This window comes from Canis aureus, chromosome 6, assembly GCF_053574225.1.
Source record: "Canis aureus isolate CA01 chromosome 6, VMU_Caureus_v.1.0, whole genome shotgun sequence".
Classification (NCBI taxonomy): domain Eukaryota; kingdom Metazoa; phylum Chordata; class Mammalia; order Carnivora; family Canidae; genus Canis; species Canis aureus.
The window spans coordinates 14621268-14648091 of NC_135616.1; the positions used below are offsets into that span (position 1 = coordinate 14621268).

Genomic DNA, 26824 nt, shown 5'->3' on the forward strand with positions numbered 1-26824 from the left:
CCTTTGCTTCCATCTATACCCCTCAGAAAATATTATCTTTCCTTTAAGGTCTCATTATCTTCTCTGTGAAGCTCCTCCTAATCCTTGTTCCCATCATCATAATATTTTTTCTCTTTTATATCCCTGGAGCACTTTGTTCATCTGCTATAATATTTATCAAAACCTACCTTGAGGGGCATCTGGGTGGCTCAGTTTGGCGTTGGACTCTTGGTTTCCGCTCAGGTCATGATCTCAGGTCATGGGGTCCAGCCTCTCATGGGGCTCCATGCTCAGTGGGGATTCTGCTTCTCTCCCTCGCTCTCTGTCCTTCCCCCCTCCCCCATGCACAACGTTCTCTTTCTCTCTCATAGAGAAATCTTCAACAATGTAAAACAAAGCCTACTTTGATTTCACCATTTGCAAATTAATGTGTATAGATGTGTCTGACTTCACCATTATCATGGTTCTCGGTGTCCATCACAGCCTGATACTACATTCTGCACATACGTGAAACTCAATAAATGTCTGTTAAGTTTAAATGATTGCTAATTGTATCTTCTTGGATAGTATGAGACTGGATATATCAATAAAAATTTTGTAAACCTGTAAGCTTTTAGACAAATGGGAATTTCAGAAAGGGAAGGGACAGGAAACCCCTGGGATAGCTATAGTGAAGTACAGAAAGTTTGTGAAGAGAGAAAAATAAGCTCTATTACTCTAGCTTTATTCATCATAACCAAGATTTGAAAACAGCCCAGATATCTTTCAACTAATGTTGTGGGGGTTTTTGTTTTTGTTTTTTAAAGATTTTATTTATTTATTCATCACACACACACACACAGGGAGAGAGAGAGAGAGAGGCAGAGACACAGGCAGAGGGAGAAGCAGTCTCCATGCAGGGAGCCTGACGTGGGACTCGATTCCAGAACTCAGGGATCATGCCCTGGGCCAAAGGCGGCACTAAACCGCTGAGCCACCCAGGCTGCCCTCTTTCAACTAATGAATGGATGAACAAAGGGTGGTATATATTTATGATGGAATACTAGTCAGATAAAAAGGAATGAATTCCTGAGTTAAGAACTATAGATGAGTTTTAAATGCATTTTTTAAAAAAGATTTTATTTATTCGTGAGAGACAGAGAGGCAGAGGCACAGGCAGAGGGAGAAGCAGGCTCCCTGCAGGAAGCCCGATGTGGGACTCGATCCCAGGACCTGGGGATCAAATCCCTGAGCTGAAGGCAGATGCTCAACTGCTGAGCCACCCAGGCATCCCATTAAATGCATTTTGTTAAGAGAAAGCAGATAGACCCAAAAGGTTTACACAATACATAATCTCATTTATATAACACTCTGAAAAAGGCAAGACTAGAGAGAGGAAAATAGATCAGAGTTTGTGGGGGAGAAAGGAATGATTTTCTACAACTATTTATCAAGGCAGAATTAGATGAGTGATGGAAAGATCCCATATAGAACTGTGGTGGTGGACCCACCACTCTATGTATTTGTTAAAACTCATGAAACTGCCACAAAGGGTAAACTTCATATAAATTTTTAAAAATCTACTAGGAAAAAGAAAAAAAAAGAAAAAAATCTACTAGGATGTGGAGAGTAGGATGAAATGCACATGATGATAAATTTAACTGTATTACAAATGAGTCACATAACCACACTGAAAGGAGTTAAGTAACTGAAAAACTCTTTTGAATGGATATTGTAACACCTTTTTGTAAAGACAAAAAGAGCATTATACGAACAAATGTACTCTACTTAGTAAATTGGTTTGTCACGAGGTATAGTATAGGATTTCTGAAACTATAATCTATTTGTATGGTTCAACAAATTAATAAATAAATATATTATAGATAATTAGAGACATGTATCTCACTGGGAAAAAAGAGTTCTAGATAAAGAGGGGGAAGCTAGAATTAATTCTGTGTTGCTAAACTGGAGTCAGAGGTATCAGTATGGACTCTTGTTTATTTAAAGATGATAGATACGTTTAGATGTACATGTATTTGCATTATATTAATTTTTTCCTAACTCCATTGAGAGAGGCTACAAGAGTGGGGTCCTAGTAGCAAGGAGCATATCTAGCATCTAGGTCTTAGTTTTTAAATGCTATTCTTTAAATAAAAGAACCAGGACTCCTTGGTGAATTATTAATTCCACGGCTAGAGTAGTGAAAATACAAGATGAGCCTAGAGCATACTGGTCAAATTATTGCTTTTCACCATTTTTAAAATAATTCCCACATTTAGGTAGTTGAACGATAGAGCCAGAAAACGTATCTCTTTGTTACAGTATTACTTAGTACAGTATATCACAGTTCAATAATTCCTAGCTTTAAAATGCATATGAGGGCAGCCCCGGTGGCGCAGTGGTTTAGTGCCGCCTGCAGCCTGGGGTGTGATCCTGGAGACCCGGGATCGAGTCCCACGTCGGGCTCCCTGCATGGAGCCTGCTTCTCCCTCTGCCTGTGTCTCTGTCTCTCTCTCTCTCTCTCTCTCTCTCTCTCTGTGTCTCTATGAATAAATAAAAAAATCTTTAAAAATAAAAAATAAAATGCATATAAAAGCAGAAAACATCATTTTTATCATCATAAAGCCCTTGAATATATAAATGCCAGTTTGTTTAGAGAAAAAATTTAAAAGCAAAACAATAAAATCAACTACATGCAATGATTCTTAACTGCATGGAGTATCATTGCTAGTGTCAATTTTGTATTGTAGGAGAAGACATATCAGTATCTACTGACGCATTAGCTTCTTTTCAGAAAACATTAGGTCCAAAATATTGTCTTGTGAGAACTGGAGTTGAAATAGCATATTTCCTAAGTATTCTTTATCACCTGACTTGGCAAATTGTCCTCGTTGATTCCAAATTAAGTTCTAAAAAGTTGAGTGCTTACCTTGTGACCAAGGCTTTGTGAGGTTCAGAGTAGCTGTGAAATTTTACAAATTACCATTTTGACTGTAAAGTCAGTAGGGGAAACAGGCTGCTTTAACAGATATTATGATGTGGAGAGTGGTTGCAAAAATCTCTCCTCTCCCCACTCTCAATTTGCATCTGAAATCTATTCCATCAGACTCAGGGCCTGGTTCAAGTATTAGGTATTATTAATTAGTAATTAATAGGCAGACTCTATGCTGGCCCCAGGAGATAGAATAGAGAGCAAAGAAGGTATGTTTCCTGTCTTCCCTATATTTATAGATTGCCGGGGGAGAGCCAATAAGAAGCTATTAAAACTAAATGTGACAACTGCCATAGACAATAGTGACTTCTTCAACTTTCAGTAACCTCCAGAATTCCAGTCTTTCAAACTGTAGGTTACAAACCATTAGTGGATCTTAAAAGTGCATTTCTATAGTAATTTTAAAAAAGTAATAACAAAATTTATGCACAAAAGCAGAGAGAATGATACAGTGAGCCCCATACACCCATACCACAGATTTAAGAATAAGATTTTAGTTTTATTTTATATTTTAATGTTTTTATTTGAGAGAGAGAGAAAGAGCATGAGGGGGTGGTAGGAACAGAGGGAGGAGGAGAGCAGACTCTCTGCTGAGCAGGGAGCCTGATGCTATGCAGGGTTCATGCGGGATTCTATCCCAGACTCCAGGATCATGACCCGAGCCAAAGGCAGGTGCTTAACCAACTGAGCCACATAGGCACCCCAAGATCTTCATTTTATTTATTTTTTTAAAATTCATTTTATTTATTTATTTGAGAGAAAGTGACAGAGAGCATGAGCACGGAGGGAAGCAGATGGGAAGGGAGAGGCAGACTTCCCCACTGAGCAGGGAGCCTGACATGAGGCTCAATCCCAGGACCCCAGACGCTTAATTGACTGAGCTACCCAGGCACCCCCAATACTTTCATTTTATTTTTTTTTAAAGATTTTATTTATTCATGATAGACATGGAGAGAGAGAGAGGTAGAGACACAGGCAGAGGGAGAAGCAGGCTCCATGCTAGGAGCCCGATGCGGGACTCATCCCGGGTCTCCAGGATCACGACCTGGGCCAAAGGCAGGCGCTAAAGCCCTGAGCCACCCAGGGATCCCAATACTTTCATTTTAAAAACGAAAATGAGAGCGGTGCTTGGCTGGCTCAACTGATAGGGCATGTGACTTTCGATCTCAGGGTTATGAGTTCAAGCCCCATGTTGGGTGTGGAGCCTACTTTTAAAAAATTAAAAAGAAAGAAAAAGGAAAATAGGATAGTTAAAAGAGTAAAATAGACCAGATAAGAACGATGGGCTACAAAATAGGAGTATATTATGCTATGAATATCGCACATAGTAAGAGAAACTCTTGTTCCATAAAATGTATATGCGTGTTTACTGAATTTAATATATAAAAAACATATATGACTCTGTCAAAAAGCAAAAAAGGAAAGCCCCAGTATCCATTTGTATTCCTATTGTGAATAGTTTGGTGATGACAATAAGCAACAGAAACATGAGGACTTAGAAAAAATTTACATATATAGAAACTTTTTTTTATACATAAACTTTTTTTGGCTGGCTTACAAGGTAGTATTTGCATGCTTATACTGCTGTCACTCAACTAATGTTGACTAAGGACCTATTTTGTTTCAGGAAATATGCTAAATCTGTGCATTATAGAAATGATTAAAACATAGCCCTTCTTTCTCAGAGCTTGCTAGTGTTTGGAGACACAGCTGGGGAGAATAGTCTATCTTCATGTAAAACAATCACACTTGAAAATCCTCATCTCATTATAACTTACACAACCACATGCCTCTATAGCTGTATTCAATTTTTTTATACTATGAGATCATATCATACATATGAATCAACAGATTGTTTTTCATTAAATAATATATCAGAAGCGTCTTTAAAAATAAGTACATAGTGTTATCTCATTCTTCTCAATGGTTATATAAGTGTGAATGTCATAATTTACTCATTTCCCACTAAACCAATTGTTATCCTAAATGTCTAGGCTGCAACAAACCTACGTCTTTTTTTTAAAGATTTTTATTTACTCATGAGAGACACACAGAGAGAGAGAGAGAGAGAGGCAGAAACAAGGCAGAGGGAGAAGCAGGCTCCTGTAGGGAGCTCAATGTGGGACTTGATCCCAGGACCCTGGGATCACGCCCTGAGCTGGAGGCAGATGCTCAACCGTTGAGCCACCCAGGTGTCCCCAAACCTATGTCTTTACACACTCTTGCTGGTTTTTCTATAGGATAGTCTTCAAAATGGGATTTCTAGATGTTTATTCTTGTCTTTTAATGCCATAAATTTTTTTTCATTCCAAAATTTGCTCATTTACGTAACTTACCATTTGAATAACTGTTTCCCCATACTATCACCAACACTATATATTATTAATCCTATATGTTATTAAACTTATAATCTCATGGTCACCATTCTCTTTGTTTTTAAATTATGTACTTCCTAAACTACTAGTGAGATTGTCCACCTTTTTATAAATTTATTGGCTATTATTCTGTGAGTGTACTTTGTATATCCCTGCCCATTCTTCTATCAGATGTTTCATTACCAATTTTTAAGAGTTTCATTACCAATTTTTAAGAGCCAAAGGGCTTTTGGGGATACTAACCTACTGTAGTATAGCAAATGGTTTTCTCTGTCATTTTTATTCTAATATTGTTCACAGTGGTTTTGTAGAACTGAAGTTTTCATCTCTATATAATCATATCTGTCACTTCTCTTTTGAAAATATTTTACTTATTTATTTGAGAGAGAGAGAACATGGCCACAGAGGGAGAGGGAGAGGAAGAAGCAGACTCCCTGCCAGGCAGAGAGCCTGACTTGACCTCAGTCCCAGGACCCTGAGATCATGACCTGAGCTGAAGGCAGAGCCTGACTGAGCCACCCAGGCTCTCCTTTGTCACTTCTTTCTATGCGGGTTCTCACTTTCATATTTTGCTTCAGATGCACCTCCCCACTCTAAAATTTTTCCCATGTTTTCATCTAGTGCTTTTATGGATTTAAAAAATGTTTCTCTCTTTAACCTAGCTGGAATCAATTTTTGTATGTAGAGGGACGTGAAGCACTACCTCTCCCCCTGTAGCCCTCACCAATGAGTAAACAGTTTTCTTGATACAATTTTTGTTTACAATTTAGAAGGTAAGTCTGAAAGGCAGGATCAGCTCCACATGAACCATACAGGCTGAAAGTAATTATTACTATTGAATCAGTATATATGCTGTCCAGACAAACAAAGCTCTGGTATCATCAGTGCTATCATTCTAGACACAGTTATAAGGGAGTTTACAAGCACATTATTAGGAACTCTCACAAAGTGGCACTTTTAGTTAACAATTTTGTGTTAATATGTTTTGTACATGATTCTCTTAATGTGATAACTGGGCAAAAATGTACATATTTTATAAACAGGTGGAAATAGTAAAAAGAAAAAAAAATAAGGGGGAAAGAGGTTGAATGACATGGAAGCTACCACTCTCGGCTGGCCAGTCCAACAACCATTGGCAATCCCTTCTCCTTTGCTTGCCTACATGACAAAAGAAAAAGTTTACAAACTTGATTTCCCAGCCTCCTCAACCAGGGTGCCCATATGGCCCAGTTCCAGCCAATGCATATAAGCACATGTCTTAGATATGTCTGGCCCCACTCCTTTCCCCTTTTCCACAAACCTGACGTCAGAGCTGCAAAAGACATCCTGTTGTCTAGGAGATAACTAGCTACCCTGCTAAGTGGAGTGGAAACAGAAAAATCCTGAGTCTTTGATGACATTGGAAACCCCTACACCAGTCCTGGCCTGCCTGGAGACTTTTTATCATGCAAGATAATTAAATATTGTAATTCCCAAGTCATTGTTAGGTTTCCTGAAGCTGAAAGTATTTTTAATTGGTACAAGTGATGTGAACCCTATATTCTGGAAACAGTGAAACAAAACATTTTAATATTTCTTACTAATGCACTCATGAAATTATCATAGATTAATTTCTAGGGATTACTTTTTTATAAAGACTCAAAAAGAAACAATTTAAAATGATAGAATTTATTTTAATATATTGATATATATGTATGCACATATACTATTTTAAAAATAAGCATGTAAACTATAATTGTTATAAAACATAAAACAGCCTTAATTTAATATTATCAGAGTAGTAATATTATCAGAGTATCAGCATGTATAGACATCAGTCTAATATTGTTGATTTGCTTTTTAAAGTTAGGATACATAAAAGGTTTAGTGCATTGTATTTTATCTTATTTCAGTTTTCATATTCTCGTCATTAGGTATAAATACCCTTAGGAATGTGCCAACTTACAACTTACATTCAAATAACCAAAATCTCTTAACAGTTATTAAAGTACCATTAAGTCACCTAAAATGAGTAATCTAAAAAAATACTAGCCTAAATTAAAACCCTGAGGAATTAAAATCTTTTTACACAATAGTTTTGGTTAAGTGCAATTCCATGTCTGACTACTTTAAGGTCATACTTGGTAAGGCATAGTAAAAATAAAATCTACATGAGTTACAATCTAAATCTATATTTCATTTCTTGCTACAAAGTTGTTTTGTTTCCCCCAAAAAAGTAGTTTTTGCATGTCATTCTGGACCTCTTCACCACCTGCTGGCTCATCTGTTTTATATACATACAATAGTTAAGATTTGGGCACTAAGCTGAGCTGCCTTTATGTGATGGTTCAGACAAAATGCACCTAAAGAATTACATGTTAGAGAGTTCATGTCCATGCTCCACCATGGCCTGTACAAACTGCTTGAAGACTCGATCCATGTAAGTGGACTGACGTGGCCAGATTCCCTCCAGAAAACCAATATGGCCTCCATAAGAAGTAAGGACCAATGCAACATTAGGGTTTTGCTTGGCAGTTTCAATTGGAATAGCTTGAGGTAAAAAAAGATGAGAGAGGAAAGGGTAAAGAAAAATACGTAATTATTACCAGTTTCCATTACGGCAAATACACACTTTTAGCATTTCCCATCGTTACAGACTGAAACACCATGACTTAAATAAATATTTGTAATGACTATGGCTAATAGAATAGGTCTAATTTGTATCAACCATTTATATTCTTATAACAGGTCATGGATACAGCTAGGTACTGAACCATTATTTTTAGAAGAATCAATCCAAGTGTTTACTCAAAACATAAAAGTATGAAAAGGCCCAGTCTTGTTTTGAAACAATAAAGTAATTCAAGGTATGGTGAATCCTTACATTATGCTGTAAGATCCTCACTTAGGTATTACATCAGGAAAACAACAACTCATCACCTTCATGAGAACTATAAATTCATTATGGATGAATTTGATTTATTTTATATGAAGTTAGATTCCTGAAGGGCCAGTTGTTGGCCATCTTAAGGATTCAAAGTTATACAATGATTTTTTTAAAATATTGATTGATTGATTGATTGGGGGCGGGGAGAGAGAGAGAGAGAGAGAGAGAGAATGAACAGAGGGGAGGGGTAGAAGAAGCAGGCTTCCTGATGAGCAGGGAGCCTGATGTGGAGCTCAAAGCTAGGACCCTGAGATCATGACCTGAGCTGAAGGTAGACACTCAACCAACTGAGCCACCCCAACACCCCTATACAATAATTTATATAGTAAAAACATATATAGCAAAAAAGAGTGCAATGAAATACTTCGTTTTGAAAATACAGTTGCTATATTTAAATAATTCACTAGTAATGACAATCTTCATATATGCTACAAAAATCTATCCCTTTTTTTTTTTTTTATGATAGTCACACAGAGAGAGAGAGAGAGAGGCAAAGACACAGGCAGAGGGAGAAGCAGGCTCCATGCACCGGGAGCCCCACGTGGGATTCGATCCCGGGTCTCCAGGATCACGCCCTGGGCCAAAGGCAGGCGCCAAAACGCTGCACCACCCAGGGATCCCTATCCCTTTTTTTTTTTTTTTTCTATCCCTTTTTTTAAAAGATTTTATTTACTTATTCACGAGACACACACACACACACACACACACACAGAGGCAGAGACACAGGCAGAGGGAGAAGCAGGTTCCACGCAGGGAGCCTGATGTGGGACTCGATCCTGGGACTCCAGTATCACGCCCTGGGCCGAAGGCAGGCGCCAAACAAGCTGAGCCACCCAGGCATCTCTACAAAATCTGTCCTGAGTAATAACTTCACTCTAAAGGATGTGAATTGAAGTTGTTTTATTTTTATTTTTTCTCCCATGCTTAGAGTTCACAGTGAAAATGTTTTGATTTAAGATCTATAATGAATCACAACCTGGCATGAGAACTGTTTTAATTTCAGATACTGCTAAAGCTTATCTCCTTAATTAAGTTAAGGTGGTTGTTGCAGTATTTTAGACCTTTAGGTCTTGGGCAGAGTCTTAAGGGTAAATGAGCTAATTAAAGGTAAGATCTCCGTACCCCACACCCTTCTAATGAAGGAAAGGAAGCTGACACAGCTCCTCTCACAGTTCTCTAGGAGAACGAAGACCCTTATAAGATGGAGCTGCTGCTGTGCGCAAATTGCTGGTTCTAACGATGTACTCAGTTTGACCCCTCACAATGCTCCCTGAAGAATAAACTTCAAGATCCTAAATCAAGGCTCAGCAACCCAAGCCCTTGCCCAAATGGGTCCTGCACTCACATCCTTAGCCAATGCCACCTAAAGAAGAGTATCTCTTATCTTGGGATAAGGCATGTGAGCTCAAGGGGAGGGGCGGGTGAAATGACATATTATTTTTGCTATTCCTTTTTCACCTTACATTAAAGGCTTTGACTTAGAATGCTTCATTTGCCTCTGATTGAATTATTATGAGTCCAAATTTCACACTCTGGATACACTCAGGAATTTCTAACACTGATACTTACAGTTCTATCAGAAGAACAAAGACTGTGCCACGTTGGAGTCACGTGAAAGATGCTGGCTGCCTGTGCTCTCAGAATGCAGACAATTGCCTACTATTTCAATGTGGCAAGACTATCTTAAGGACTTGGGAAAGAACAGGGAATAATGAGTTTAAATTTCAACCAAGGGGGCAGGTTAAAATGCTGAGAAATTTTGGTTGGTAAAAAAAGGGCCTGTGAAATATTAAAAAAAAGAGAAACACTACACTTTCTTAATCCAATGAAAATAGGCTAAATAACCACCACATAATTCAACGAATACTAAATTTCAGTTTCAGTTCTTGATTTGTGGTGAAAGGCCAAAAAGTTCCAGCCATCTAAAGTCACTTGCGTTTATCATAAATCACACAATAAAATGATAGGTGATTTTTATTTTTATATACTTTGGGGGATTTTCTGAACTATTGATAATGCATATATGTTGTGTTTGTAGTCAGATTAACTCTTTTTTTTTTAAATGAAGTACTTGGGGAAAATGTTTTTAAAGTATTTGGGGGGAATAAGAAGAAACTTTATAAAAGCTTTGTGGGGGTACTGGGTGGCTCCATTGGTGGAGGATGAGTGTCTGCCTTCAGCTCAGGTTGTGATCTCAGGGTCCTGGGATCAAGCCCTGCTGTCATGTCAAGTGCTCCCTGCTCAGCGGGGAGTCTGCTTCTCCCTCTCTCTTTCCCTCTGCTGCTCCCCGCTGCTCATGTTCTCTCTCAAATAAATAAATAAAATCTTTTTTAAAAAAAAAGCTTTTTGAAATTTCATTAGATAAAGAATTAGAGGTCAAGTCTGCTGATCCTCATGATGAATTCTTATCATCTTATGTTGCTTTGATGTATGAACACATGTGTATATATCTTTGCCACCAAATTCCGTATTTCTTAAATTACGAGAGCAAGGAAGTTAATTTGGGCATAATTTCCTTTTATAGTATCCAGGGAAAAGCAGACTGTTTCCCTTCAAATGTGACCAGATGTGCTTACACTCATTGAGACAGTCAAGGACATCATGTTTATAAAGTCTCAAGTTTTCTTTCAGGTTAAAAGAGGAGAAAAGTTCCAAAGCCTTCTGCTTAAGAATCTGAGAAGACGGGATCCCTGGGTGGCGCAGCGGTTTAGCGCCTGCCTTTGGCCCAGGGCGCGATCCTGGAGACCCGGGATCGAATCCCACGTCGGGCTCCCGGTGCATGGAGCCTGCTTCTCCCTCTGCCTGTGTCTCTACCTCTCTCTCTCTCTCTCTCTGTGTGTGACTATCATAAATAAATTTAAAAAATTAAAAAAAAAAAGAATCTGAGACGAAAAGGCAAATGATGACAGTGAACTTATGAGGCAAGGATATTGCAACATAATTTGTCCAAAGAACAGTGTATTTGATAAGAAGGAAAGGTTATAAAAAATGAGAACAAGTGAAATATTCAAAGTCATAATTCACTCAAAACCTCTTAAAATGAACCAGATAAGGGTCTGTGAAAGCATTTAAAATGATCTCAGACATTTAGATACTAAATTATCAGTATCTATTTTTTTCTATTGCAGTGGAAAACATTTTATATGACATTTTACTTCTCAGTATTGTATGTTCTTAAAAAGAACAGTATTTTAAAATGGCTACTTCATATCAAGATGTATAGAAATATGTTAATTTTACCATGACTTGGTGAGAAAACATCATCCACAGAATTCAGACACAACACTGGGATTCCTACTGACTTCAGCCTACGATTGGGGCTGGCATCAGTATAATAATCATCAATTGTTTGGTACCCAAACATGACTGAAGTGAATCGCTTATCAAACTCTCTGATGGATTTAGCCTGAAAAATAAAAACAGATTATCTCCATCCTTGGAATTGAAAGAAGAAATCAAAATTTTACATAAATTTTCTCTCCTACCTTCATAACATGATCCATGTCTATTTGTTTTACAAACATGTGCCGGTGCCTGCAGCAAAAGAATTTCAAAGGTAAAAAATTAAGATAAAAAAAACCGAAGGTCATTGCTATCTCAATCATACCTAAAGTACATCATAATAAATAACTGAACAGTCTAACACAGGGCACAAAGTTGGCACTCAAATATTTACTTAATCAGATTAGCAGAAGTACATTGATATTTTTCCTCAAGACAATTTTTAAAAGTACTTTTTTTTTTAGAGAGAGAAAGAGAGGGCTGGGGGGGAAGAGGAAGAGGGAGAGAGACTCCTAAGCAGGTTCCACACCAAGCAAGGAGGTTAACATGGGACTCGATCTCACATCTTTGACCATGACCTGAGCTGAAATCAAGAGTTGGATACTTAACCGACTGAGCCACCCAAGTACCCCCAAAGTACTTTCTTAAAAAATTGAAGGCCACTGATCTATATTTATTTTTATTTTTTAAAATATTTTATTTATTTATTCATGAGAGACAGAGAGAGAGAGAGAGAGAGAGAGAGAGAGGCAGAGACACAGGCAGAGGGAGAAGCAGGCTCCACACAAAGAGCCCGATGTGGGACTCAGTCCTGGGACCCTGGGATCATACCCTGAGCCAAAGGCAAATGCTCAACCACTTAGCCACCCAGGCATCCCTGAACTAATTTTATAATAATACACATAAATATTGCTTCATAACAAGTTGTACCTACACACTGCTACTATTAAATCAATTTGACTAAAAAGGCCTTAAGTATTGCCAGAAGCTTTCAATTGAATAAACCACCTGAAGACATTATTTTTAAAATGCTATGTTGAAAATTAAATTTTATATTTTATATACTTATTTTTTAAATGGTGGTCACTTTTCTTTTTTTCTTTTTAAATATTTTATTTCTTTATTTTTAAGTAAGCCCTACACCCAATGTGGGGCTTGAACTCATGAGTCAGGAGTCACATGCTCTACCAGGTGGCTCAACGACTCAGAGCCAGCCAGGTGCCCCTTAATGGTGGTCATTTTTCTTTCTTTTTTTTTTTTTTTAAAGATTTTATTTATTTATTCACAAGAGACACACACAGAGTGGGGTGGGGGGGGGGGGGAGGCAGAGACACAGGCAGAGGGAGAAGCAGGCTCCATGCAGGAACCCCGGGTCTCCAGGATCAGGCCTGGGCTGAAGGCGGTGCTAAACTGCTGAGCCACCCGGGCTGCCCACTGGTCATTTTTCTTATAAAATCAATGTTAATTCCCAAATCATTCTCTTCAATTTTCTTGCTACTGTCCCCCTTTTCACTGACAATGAGTAATTAGTGATCTAACTTTTTAATATTTTAAGCAATATTTTATAATCAACATATCTAACTTAATAAGGCTAAGTTTAATGTAATATCTAATATCAACTTTTGGGATATCTATGGTTTTCAATAAGTCCTGTACAAATTCACTGGACTTTTTATTTAGCATTTATATTACATTGATTAATTCACCTAAAAACAGATGGTAAAAGTCATCAAAATAGAAACAGAAACATCTCTCCTTTGGTACCATACCAATTTAAATGGTAGAAGATATACAAACAATTCCAGAAAAACTAATACAAACACAGTAGTCTGGTAATGTTAAGAACTGGGGCGGGGGTGGGGTGGGGCTGAGAATATCCAAGTGAAATGCATTTCCCTAAGCTTCTAAAACATATGGTTGCTTGTAGGGCACCTGGGTGGCTCAGTGGTTGAGCATCTGCCTTCGGCTCAGGTCATGATCCCTGGGTCCTGGGATTGAGGCCTGCATCGGGCTCCCCACAGGGAGCCTGCTTCTCCCTCTGCCTGTGTCTCTGCCTCTCTGTGTCTCTCATGAATAAATAAAATAAAATCTTGAAACAAACATATACTTGTAAGCATATGCTTAAAAAACTATATTATTCAGCACTAAAAACACTTAGTACATTGCTTATTACCTAGGAAAGAATTAGATATTTATAGATTAACAACAGGTAGAAAATCTGGGGAAATAGCCCATAATGTTATTCAACACAGTCAATGTTAACGTTTTTAAGTCTTTTGGAATAATTTAGAACAGTGATCTTCAAAGCAGGGGCACATACCCTAGGGGTTGTAAAACAGTCCACTGAGATACAGAAAGAAAACATTACAACCTTTATGTACATTTTTAGCATTTACTTAAAACCTTTTTAGTTTTGTATATAAAAATGAATATTTGGGTACCATAGTAAAGGTATATAATGTAAACATAAGTATACAGATCTTAGCAGTGTTATATAACTTTTTTCTGTTGAGGCATGTACCCCAAAAAGTTTGGAGACATCAGATTTTAAAGATGACTTACTTATTTACTGAAGACTGGAGACAAGTTGTCAAGTAATAGTTAAAAAGCAGCCAGTTGAGTGGTTTCTCCAATGACTCAGAGCAAGCAAAAGTATTCCAACCAACTGAAAAAGTTGCAGCTGCCTTTAAAGGAGTTTTCGGCCCAATTTTGCCCAGGTAATTCAAAAGCAGCATTCTAAAATGGGGAGAAACAGGAAACTTTGTGAGGAATTTGTTACCTCTCATGATATCTTATTTTTAACTATGGACTTTACCTTAACTATGGAGAAGAAAAAACATAAACCAGTGTTTAAGACCTTTATCTTTGGAAAAATATGCAAGTATCTTCATTTTTTCCTTAGGTTCACATACTTATTTATCTTGTAGTTGGCTGTAATGTGAATAGCCAAGGCATACCGTTATTATGTGTATGTGTATCCTTGTATGAAGGAAAATATAAGAAAAATCCTGTGTAAGAGTAGGGTGGGTTTTTTCCTTCCTTTCTCCCTTCCTCCTTCTTTCTCTCCTTCCTTCCCTTGCTTTCCTTCCTCTCTTTCTTTCATTTTAAAAAATAATATTGGAGGTTTATTAAAAATATGCAAATCCTTGGGCCCCAGCTTCTAAGTGAATGTTTAATTTTGGTATGTGAGGGGTGTTTCAGGCCAATTTTCCTATAATGGGCAATAGAATAAATATTTTGGGCTTTGCTGGCCATATAATAACTGTCACAACTACCTAACTACATGGTTGTAGTGCAAAAGCAACTATAGATAATACATAAATGAACAGACATTGCTGTCTTCCAACAAAACATTATATATGGATGAGATTTAAATTTCATGTAATTTTCACATGACACGAACTGTTATTTTTCTGATTTTTTTCCAGCCATTTAATTAAAAAAATTTTTTTTTTACAGACTTTATTTATTTAGGGGGAGAGAGAGATACACACTCACACAGCATGTCCATGTGCATGCGTGCACGAACTGTGGGGAGGGCAAAGGGAGAGCGAATCTTAAGCAGGCTCCATTCCCAGTGCAGAGCTGACATGGGGCTCCATCGCACAAACCTGAAATCATGACCTGAGCCAAAATCAGGTGTTGGATGCTTAAGTGATTGAACCACCCAGGTGCCCCTTCTTCAACCATTTAAGAATATAATAACCATTCTTAGCTCTTGGACAAAACAGATTGCCAGATTTGACCTGTGGGCCTTGGCATAGATGAGAGAGTGTGAGGAGTGGTTTTCAGACATGGCTGCATATTGTAATCACCTGGGGAGCTTTCAAAATTATCACAGATCTCTGGGTTTAACACTGGAGATTGTGAGTGATGGGTCTGGTTGCCTCTGAGCTCTTGCTTCCTAAATGTAGTCTCTAAAGGGCTCCCAAACTTAAGAGTTAGACTTTTTGAGTTGTGGTAGAGCTCTTGGCCCCCGAAGTCACTTGTTTTCTCTTCCTATCCTTTCCTGTTTAAGCTAATACAAATGTCAGAAATCCAAGTTTAACATTACCAAGAGAAAGGATGATAGCCTAAATTCTGTTTTTTATTATATATTTTTTTAAAGATTTATTTATTCATGAGAGACACACAGAGAAACAGAGAGAGAGAGAGGGGCAGAGACACAGGCAGAGGGAGAAGCAGGCTCCTCACAGGGAGCCCATTGTGGGACTTGATCCCGGATCCTGGGGTCACTCACTACCTGAGCCGAAGGCAGACACCCAACTGCTAAGCCACCCAGGCATCCCTATTTTCTGTTTTTTATTACTCCAATTGTGGAGGTTCTGAAATAGAATGGATAAAAATTCTGTATTATTCTCTTTCCCAGCCCAAGTGGCTTGCAGGGAATGGGATGAGGCTTCAGATCAAAAGTGGAGATTTTGTTTTTGCAAATGACTCTTAATAATGACCGTATTCCTGGTATACAGTACTGTGGTTCACTACGTCATTTACAGAATGTTTACTTTCCTGCAAACAGTTCATTCCAGGGTCCTAGTTTTGGTGGTACTAATTCTTTGGCTGGAAGTCACAGTGTGCTGGGAAGTTGGTATAATGGGCAAACTGGAAGGGTTGGAAGGGAAGCTCTCAGGAGTAGGAAGAAACAGTAGTATCCATGGCCAAGTCAGCAGAGCATGGTGGGAAATACTTAACTATTATGCAAGAGAAAAATAATATCAAGATGTCACTCCAAAAAAGGTTGTTTTACTTTGATAATAAAAGGACTCCATTTTTTTTCACCAAATGAAAAGAAACAGAGAGACAGAAAAGGAATCCATGAATTAACAGACTTAAGAGGCGGGACGCTTGGGTGGCTGAGTGGTTGGGGATCTGCCTTTGGCTCGGAGCATGATCCCGGAGTCCCAGGATTGGGTCCCGCATCAGGCTCCCTGCATGGAGCCTGCTTCTCCCTCTGCCTGTGTCTCTGCCTCTCTCTCTGTGTGTGTCTCAAATGAATGAATGAATGAATAAATAAATAAATAAATAAATATCTTTAAAAAAAAAGAGAGAGACTTAAGAGGCATACTAATCCCAATATATAGATATTCTCTGGTTCCTGACTCAAACACACTGTAAAACCAACTGTCGTACCTGGGTGGCTCAGTGGTTGAGCTGTGGGACCTAAGGAATTTAACAAAAATCCCCTACCCCTGGACAAGCAGAGCAGGACTAACTCCATTTTGTGCTGCACCCGCCATCTCATGTATAACCCCCACATGACCTGCTTATTGCTTAAGGCACTCCCCCACCCTAGTCAAGCAGCTGAGCACACCCTTACGGGAAACTGGCTCATATAGGAATGCGGAACCCCTAACCGCCAAAGAATGTAAACCCCGCCTTTTGCCCACCAAACCTGCACACCAATTCTGACCAGAGTGATAGGCTAGTTCAAACGGTCACTATAGGGTAAATGGTAATTCAATTGGCCACCTGCATGCGGACCGACATGACTATGCAACTTTCTTTTTTTTTTTTAAACTAGGGGATTGCTTTTTTTTTTTTTTTTTTTTTATGATAGTCACAGAGAGAGAGAGAGAGAGAGGCAGAGACATAGGCAGACTCCATGCACCGAGAGCCCGATGTGGGATTCGATCCCGGGTCTCCAGGATCGTGCCCTGGGCCAAAGGCAGGCGCTAAACCGCTGCGCCACCCAGGGATCCCACTATGCAACTTTCTGTGTGTGTTACAATCTCATTGGCCACTGGCCTCTATAAAACCGCTACGCCTCTTAACCTCGGGGTCCAAATCCCTGCTCTGCTGTGTCGGGTATACTTGGATCCAAGCTCGAGCTTGCAAATAAACCCTCGTGCGCTTGCATGGTGTCGGCTCCTTGGTGGTTTCTCGGATTTGCAATCTTGGGCACAACAGAGCATCTGCCTTCGGCTCAGAACGTGATCCTAGGGTCCTAGGATCGAGTCCCGCATCTGGCTTCCCACAGGGAGCCTGCTTCTCCCTCTTTGTCGGTCTCTCTCTGTGTCTCTGATGAATAAATAAATAAAATCTTTAAAAAATAATACAATAAAACCAACTGGGGAAACTGACACTGACAAAACACTTGATAATTCTTAGGAATTATTGTTAGTTTTGTTCGGGTATGATAATGGTATTTTGTGTGTGTGTGTTTTAAAGAGAGTCTACCTTTTAGAGATACCTACTGAAATATTTATAGTGATATCTGATATGTATTTAAGATAATCAGAATTAGGGAGGAATGGCGGGTGATACTGATTAACAAGACTATTGGTGAGTTGATAATTATAGAAGCTGCATGAAGAGTTGATTAATATTGAAGCCAGATGATTAGTATATATGGGGGGTCATTATACTCTTATATATACTTAGAATTTCTATACATTCTTTATTTTTTTAAGATTGATTATTTATTTATTTATTTATTTATAGAGACACACACACACACAGAGGCAGAGACACAGGCAGAGGGAGAATCAGGCTCAACGCAGGGAGCCTGACGTGGGACTCGATCCTGGGTCTCCAGGATCACGCCCTAGGCTTCAGGCGGCGCCAAACCGCTGCGCCACCGGGGCTGCCCTCTATACATTCTTTAAAGCTTGTTTACCAGCTCATTGGGAGCTGAAACCTGACTGGGTCTAGCATGGCGTGGATTCCTTGGCTAGACTCAGTTCTGGCTTAAATCCCCTACTTGGTCCCAGGCATCACAGGCTTGGGGATTACCCCAGTCTACAGGGGCACTGGACATTAGGATCTTCGACACTACGCTTTTGTCTGTTGCCTTTCCAAATGAAAAAAAAACGTGTCAAGCTGTAAAACACATCCCCAAGTGGTAAGCCCACTTGGGAACGTGTCACAGTGCTAGGCAACTAGAAAGGGTGCTTCCTTCAAACAATTTACAAGACATTAATATTCAACCAGCTGCAAAGGCTAATGGTCAAGTTTTGCCTTCAGGCACTGAGGATTCAAAGTGACATGAATAGGCATTTCCCAGGAGCTTCTGAATAGAGAATCTGGGCCTGTTTATGTAAGGTCTGGCCTTTAAAAAGTCAAGAATTTATATGATTAAGGGGAAAACTTCAGCCTGCACCCTGTCCTCCACAGCTCACATTATGGGGCATAGGAAAGAGAAGTACATCGAGCACAATTCGGAGGTTCTGACTGGGTTTTCTGCTCTGATTCAGATTTCTTCCTTTAGTAGGTCAAGCCAGACCTTCCATGCTAATGTAAGAAATGTATTCTTTTCTTCTTAGTTTTATGTTTATCAGAATCTAAAAAGCTGTGGTTAACAACTATTTTTCAGAATCTATCATTTGTAAAGCCTGTTCATCTTCAAGTAAATATGCTTCTGAGATGTTCTGAAAATTGAAAGATAAATCAATTATAAAATTAAGAAAAAATATTTTCTATCTCATGTGTTTGCTGATTTATAAATGTAGTTTTGGTCAAGCGTTCAGGGAATCTAAGCATGGTAAAATTCCAGATAATTAAAATTTTGGATTTTATTAAGTTCATAATCATTGGAACAAAAAGACAAATAATTATTAGTAGAAATGAGTAAACATGGTATAAATATTCCAACTAATCCTCAGTGTAACTGCAAGAAGCACAAAGTATAATAATATTCATATGCTTAAAATAGCAGCTAGAGTAGGGGTTAACAATAAAACTTCAGTTTCTAAGAGACCATTCCAGGGTAGGTCCATCTGCCCAGCAACAAAACAAAACAAACAAAACCACCACCACCTGGAGAAAAAAATTTTGAAGGCCTCTTCAGCTGGAGAGAGCAAGAAGTAATTATTTCTATGATCGGAATGATGAAAGTCAGGCTACAAGGTCAGCTTCCTGTGTGGTGCCAGAGGACGCACTTACAGGGACAGCTGGGAGTCAGTACTTCAGGGAATGGGAAGGTCAACATGGCAGCTGCTGAATGATGGGAATCAATGTCATAAGGTTTCAACAAGCCTCCAGGCTCACAAAATCCTGAGTCTCCCAAGGAAATACTTTATCCTTTTCACCACAGAGACCAACTGCCAAGCAAACATACTACAATTTGCCTGGATTAATTCCTTCATTCATTCAACCACACGTGGTAAAATAAGATAAAAATAATCAAACATTTATTTTTAAATGTCTCTGTGGCTTATAGTCTCCTGAAAGAAGCAGTCAAGTAAGAGCACTTCTCCCTCAGACATTTTAGGAAGGAAAAACCTTACCCTCCCATCGAAACCCCTGCTGCCAGGAAAGGAGCGGAAGGGTACAGACTGTGCACGTGGTGAATAACGGTCTCCAAGTCTTCGGTGTTAGCACAACAGTATGTCCTCGGTGTCTGTAAGCAGAGACAGGCAAAGTATAAAATTTGAAGTTCTAGAGGTTAATGACTTGTATAATGCAGAAATGTAAAAAGAGCAAGAAGACAAATATGAGAAAAAAACCTTTGTTTGAACATATTGTAACAATTTATCATCCTCCTATCTTGCAGTATATGCCATTTAAAGTCAACACTAGGTGCACCTGGGTGGCTAAGTCAGTCAAGTGTCCGCCTTTGGCTCAGGTCACGATCCCAGACTCCTGGACTGAGTCCCACATTGGGCTCCCTGCTCAGCAGTGAGTCTGCTTCTCCCTCTCCCTCTGCCTGCCATTCCCCCTGCTTATGTGATCTCTCTTTCTCTCTCAAATAAATAAATAAACTCTTTAAAAAAAATTACTATCTGAGTTGGCAATAACCAAAGACTTTGGTCATGCAAGGAAGGCTTGATAGAAATAGGGCAAGACCAACACAAATACCTTAAATTAAATAGAATACACAGTACCACATTCAAATGTCTCTCCAACTTAACAAGAACAGAGTCAATTTAGAAAGAAAAAGCAAAGAATTACACTTTAAAAAAAATTATGCCTGACAAAGCCAAAGTACTTCTTTATTTAAAAAAATAAGCAAGCTAGAAAACAAAAGAGAGTTTACAATAAGGCCACAAAAAAATTAAATTGTGGTTTGGTTTCTAACTGGGGAACTGTTTATCCTGAGTGCTGTCTACCAATGAGGTTGTGTGGTTTTCTGGTTTTCTGGTGTTTTGCCTTCACTCTAGATTAGGCAATTTCTAGCTGGATTTATTAATGACATATGTTCCTTTACAATAATATCTCCATACAGTCCCAGCTGTGCTATACTGCAACAGACATTTAGAATGTTAAAATATGTAAAGCTGATTATGCCTCAATACATAATGCATTAAAACAAATGGTTTTCATGTGAACTCCAGCAATAAGGGCTCTATTTCTATCAGGAAAGCTTCACAAATGCTTTGTTTGAGCTGTGGGAGGAGAGGGCAATCCTCTCTGTAGAATAAATGCGAGAGTGTGTACATGGATATGTGTGAGTGTGTGCATGTGAGATAAAATAACCAGAAACTGACTGACATGGAGAGGAAGCTGGTGAACGCTGCTATAATAAAAACAGTTACCTGTACCATTCCTGACTTTACTATTCCAATAAATGATGATCACAATAGTAAGGTTCTGTTCACCCACCATTCAATCGCTAAGGAGAAGCCTAAGATAACTACAATTTTTAATGATCCCTCCAATGAAACTCAACCTAAAGCATTCCCTACTGCCTACTCTCATCTCTTTGAGGTCTGCAAATAGGAAACTTTCCAAAGACAAATGCTAACCTGACAAGATTTACAGCAGATAACAGTTATTAAATAATTAATTCTGTGTCTACAAAACCCTAAGGAAAATCCCACTATTATATCTATTTTATATAGGAAACTGAGTTTAGGGAACCCTGGGTGGCACAGCGGTTTAGCGCCTGCCTTTGGCCCAGGGCGCAATCCTAGAGACCCGGGATTGAATCCCACGTCGGGCTCCCGGTGCATGGAGCCTGCTTCTCCCTCTGCCTATGTCTCTGCCTCTCTCTCTCTCTGTGTGACTATCATAAATAAATAAAAATTTAAAAAAAATTTTTAAAAAAAGGAAACTGAGTTTAGGGAAGTTAAAAGATTCCTGGCACACCTTACCAGCTAATATGAGACTGAGATACTTTATTTTATTTTATTTAAAGATTTTACTTATTTATTCATGACAGAGAGAGAGAGTAAGAGAGAGACAGGCAGAGACACAGGCAGAGGGAGAAGCAGGCTCCATGCAGGGAGCCTGACGTGGGACTCGATCCCGGGTCTCCAGGATCACGCCCTGGGCTGAAGGCAGGCGCTAAACCACTGGGCCACCGGGGCTGCCCTATTTATTTTATTTTTTTAAGATTTTTATTTATTTATTCCTGAGAGACACAGTGAGAAAGAGAGAGAGGCAGAGACACAGGCCAAGGGAGAAGCAGGCTCCCCACAAGGAGCCTGATATGGGACTCAATCTGGGATTCCCGGATCACACCCTGGGCCAAAGGCAGATACTCAATGGCTGAGCCACCCAGGCGTCCCAAAGCTGAGATACTTTAAAACATACATTGTGATTAAATGCATTTGAGGGGTTCAAATTCAATGTAAAATCTAAATGGATTAATATCTACTACCATGCTCTTTCATAGTGACTGAACAATTTGTCACAAGAATTCAGGTGAAGAAATCCTTACTTGGTATTTTTATTACATGAGAGTCTCTTCACACTGCATAGCTTTAAAATTTCTCAATTATTTGTGACAGTCACCAACATGTACTCTTGTCATGCAGGCTTGAAGTGAATGCATGCTCACACATGAGTTCATACGAATATATACACAGAGGTCAAGGTATGAAAAAAATGGCCTGCGGAAAATTATTACAATGAGAAAATAGTGCCAGGAAGGACCTGGTTCCTTATTTACACACATGGATATTGAGGCTCAGCAAGATTGAGGAATTTGCCAAAGGTCACAAAGTAACAGAGCCTGGATCACATGTTTGTAATTAGTTAACTACGTCTTGTAAAGCACCTGGATACCATGAGGGATTTAGTCAATAAATCAGCATCTGGGGCAGCCCTGGTGGCACAGTGGTTTAGTGCCACCTTCAGCCCAGGACGTGGTCCTGGAGGCCCAGGATTTAGTCCCACGTCGGGCTCCCTGCATGGAGCCTGCTTCTCCCTCTGCCTGTGTCTCTGCCTGTCTCTTTCTCTCTCTCTCTGTCTCCTTGAATAAGTAAATAAATAAAACTTAAAAAAATAAATCAGCATCTGGTATCATCAGATATAGGAATTGATTTTTCTGTAAATGTTTTTCTCTAGATGGATTACATTAAGATCAAAACTGATTAATACTGGCATGGATCAAAGTTGCCAGAACTCTGAAAACTCAGCAAAACTAGAACCTTTACGACATGATCTGCTTCCTGCCCACTCCCTTGGTTTCTGTGGTGGTGTTACCCCATTCTCCTCTTGCTGCTGGCTTTCCATTTCCTGCCTGGTTCCTGTCATTCTTCTCACAACCGCAATGTAAGTACTCATTCCCAAAAGTCTTGTCTTAGGCCTGCATCTGCTCCTCTGGTCAATATTTGATTCTTGAAGGACTTACCCACCTTCATGGCTTTATCAAACCACCTCTAGCAATGACCAAACCAACTCTGTACCCTCTCACCTCATCTTGAGCTCTAGATCCAAATTTCCAAGTTCTAGTAGGGAGCCTCACTATTGTGTTGTCAGTACTCCAAATTTAAAATGCCCCAAAGTAAACTCTTCTCTTTATATAGTGCTATAATGCTTCTCCTAACTTCCCATTTTTTTAAATAAACAACACCTATATTTTCCTAGTTGAAATGATAGGTGAGGGACGCCTGGGTGGCTCCGCGGTTGAGCGTCTGCCTTCAGCTCAGGGCGTGGTCCCAGGATGGATCCCGCGTTGGGCTCCCTGCAGCAAGCCTGCTTCTTCCTCTGCCTGTGTCTCTGAGTCTCTCTCTGTGTGTCTCTCATGAACAAATAAATAAATCTTTAAAAAAACCAACAACTGTAGGTGAAAGCAACCCTCTCAGGTCCTCTCCCTCCTCAGGAGCTTTGTACTATCACTTTGCTATGGCTCAATAAACCCTGTTTTGCTGCCTACCACTCTGTCTGGTCTTCGAAGCGGTATGACCAAGAACTGAGGGCACGAATGGAGAGAAAAATCCTGTAATGCTGATCTAAGGACACAGTGAGAAGACTGCTATCTGTGAACCAGGTAGCTGACCTTACCAGGTCCTTTGCGCCTCCAGATATGTTTGCCAATCCGCTTGGGATTTTCTACAAGAAGTCTGCTGCAATCTTGCAAGCCACCACCCTGGCTGAATAGACAGGCCCATCAGGCCACACACCTCAACGTACCCATAGGCCCTAACTGACCAATGGGCTACCTACAACCAGGCAGAGTTACCAAAAAGGGAGCATTCCATACGTCCCCATACCTCATCTTACCCCTTTACTATTTTTTAAAAGATTTTATTTATTCATGAGAGAGACAGAGAGAGGCAGAGACACAGGCAGAGGGAGAAGCAGGGTCACCATGGGGAGCCTGAAGCGGGACTTGATCCCAGGACCCTGGGATCACAACCTGAGCCAAAGGCAGATGCTCAACCACTGAGCCACACAGGGGTCCCTCATCTTACCCCTTTAAATACAGCCCCCACCCACTGCCTCCTGGCAGGCAGCCTCTCCTCTGCTGTTGCCTTGCAGTGTCTTCAATAAACTTCTCTCTCCTAAAAAAACAAAACAAAAAAACCCCCAAAAAACCGTGCATGACATTGCCTTCTCCCTCTCCCTTAATTTCATAGCCAATAAATTGCCAAGTCCTGTAGCTTCTTCTTCCTCAGTGTCTTGTGGGAAACACCAGAAACCCCTTCTTTTCACTCTAGTAAAGGCCTGGTAGGTTAGATTCTCCTGAGACAGGATGGGAGGACCAATAGTTCATTTGGAGGTGATACCAGGAAGCACCAGTAGGGGAATGGAGAAGTGAACTAAGGAGGGTCAATAAAGAACATGCGACCAAGCAGTTTGTGGCTATGGGCAACAGGGATCCAATCCTCTTGAGGCACTTTAGGACACTATGTGAATTTGGCTCAAACTGATCCCAAATGAGTGGCAAGACTGCTGGGTTCCGCTAGTTCCCTTCACCCACTGGTTGAAAGCTGCTGGTTAAGCTCTGGGACTCCTGGTTGGTCCTGAGCACTGGTCCAGGTGGCTCCAGTGGCTAGAGAAGCCCCTGGGCAAAGGGATGTGAGTGCTTGCAGGTGGAAGCCATCAGGGAGGCATGCACGGGAATTTTAAGTGCCACAAGAATAAGGCTGTGACAAGGGTATGGCACCAACTGTCTCCGTTACCAGGCCTTTTTGCCTCTCACTTGGACAGCTGCAATAACCACTTAACTGGTTAACTCCCAGCCTTTGCTTATAACCACTTATAATTCTATCTCTCTCTCACTGCCAGATTAATCTTCCTAAAGAACATTTCTAGCCCTAATCATGACAATATTTTTGCTTAAAATTCTTGTGAGCTTATTCACTGCTGACTGAATTAAGGACAGATACTTCTGCCAAGTGTTCAAGGCCCTCCACAACATGTCAAGCAACCTTTCCAGGCCTATATTTTACTATTTCTCCATGGGTAGAGTCTGGTCAATGAGACACGTCTATAGTTTTGTGTGCTGGCTTCATAGTATCTTTGAAATCTATGTAAACTTCATCTGCCAAGTATCCTTCACTGTCAACTCTGCCTGCTGAAATCATGCCTTCCATAAACATCGGGTAAAAGGCCAAGACTTGGCCCCCGACCTCTATAACCTCACAGCCTTTCCCAATTCTACCCTTTATTTTCCCAGCCAGTCTGCTCCTGGCCCACATTATTACCTACTTGTCCTATAACTATCTTACCTCTATCTCTGACAGTCAATACTTATTGAAACACACAGGACTGAAAAATGAAAAGACTTGATTGATTAATAACTTCTGCTGGTGCAAAACTATATGGTTATATCACATGACGTCTTGCTACTTGATGGTTCCAACAGGAAATATCATATGCTTGCTTTCTTCCCAGGGCTTGACTCTCACCAAAGAATGGATTCATGCAGGATACACAGCAAAGATACTAATTGCTAGGCCTGACAGAAATTTTTTTCAGGTCTAAAAATATAACTAGTGGCTTTTTAGACAAAACATTGGTTAATTCTCAGTTGCTAGGGCTACTAATGCAACCAGCAACTAATCCTATTGCAGTAATTCCTGTCTTTTTCCAAGCTTCCAGAACAGAGGTAGAGTAATCCATATCTAATGAGAAAAGGGATTACGGGAGACCGCGCAGGATTCAGCTGGGGGGTGGTGGTGGTGGTAAAAACTCTTTTTTACAGTGAGATGAGGATGGGAACAGTATTCTGGAAAAATGAAGAAAATCTAAAGGATAGATAACCTTCCAGCAGATGTTTGGGCATAAATATTTTACAAGTTAGAATAATTTGAAAATAATTACAAACCAAGATATTGTTCAAGTTGTTCAACTGCAGCTATGATCCGGGAGAAACAATAGTAGTTTGTTTAATGGCTTTTAGAGGTTCGTTTAAAGAAAATTACTGAAGACAAGATGAAGCAAAAATAATTCTTAATTGTTCACACATAATAGGAAAGGAATAAAGCATGTATTTTATATTCATCTATGGGCTACATACAATCTATCCTTCTTAATCAACTTCAAAAAAATAGACAAACTGAGTTCTCCCTAACCTGAAAGAGAATTTTCCTGTCCTGGTTTAAAGGTCATTTGTTTTAAAATGCAAATTTAATTTAAAAAGTTTTTTTTTTTTTTTTTTTGCCTAGAAACAAATTAAAATTCACCGTTAATCAGGTAGCCTGACTCTCTCTAGCTATTCTGGGAGGAGATGAATTTGCTAATCTGAAGCAAAAGCCATAACCCAGGACCCTTCTCTCAGTACTGCAGTGGCCTTACATCCAGTTCTGAAATGGGCCAGCTAGGATTTTAGTTTTCCATCCAGTAAAATGACAACTGAAAAAGACACTTATATGCCTTTTTAAAAAATCATTTCAATTTTGGTTGGCTGATGAATTTACAAGTATAGGTAGTATGCTATGACAGGGGCAAGTCTTACACTAACACCTCAAGGGTGTCTGGTTCAATGACCAGAGTTTGATAGTAACTTTTGCTACAAGTAAAATAATAATTTCATTTTTATTTTATTGTAATGTCTGATAATCATTTAGAACTTAGAATATTTCATTTTACAGCCTTCCTCTTTCAAGTATCTAAAGGTCTGTAACTGAAATATTGGCTAAGATGCCCCTCAAAGGAACTCTGTGACTCTTGGGTGCACCT

General features: G+C 39.5%; 1 protein-coding gene across 1 annotated transcript in view; it reads right to left on the minus strand.

Annotated features, from left to right (window-relative positions):
* Nucleotides 1-6977: 6977 nt before the first annotated feature.
* Nucleotides 6978-26824, minus strand: part of ABHD3 (abhydrolase domain containing 3, phospholipase) — a 51444-nt gene continuing 31597 nt past the window's right edge. Inside the window, exons 6-10 of the mRNA XM_077899747.1 lie at nt 19759-19871; nt 14096-14269; nt 11737-11785; nt 11492-11657; nt 6978-7854 (exon numbers count right to left, since the gene is read on the minus strand). Of these exons, the coding sequence (XP_077755873.1) occupies nt 7676-7854; nt 11492-11657; nt 11737-11785; nt 14096-14269; nt 19759-19871 (681 nt within the window). The 3' untranslated portion in view covers nt 6978-7675. The remainder of the gene's footprint in view (nt 7855-11491; nt 11658-11736; nt 11786-14095; nt 14270-19758; nt 19872-26824) is intronic.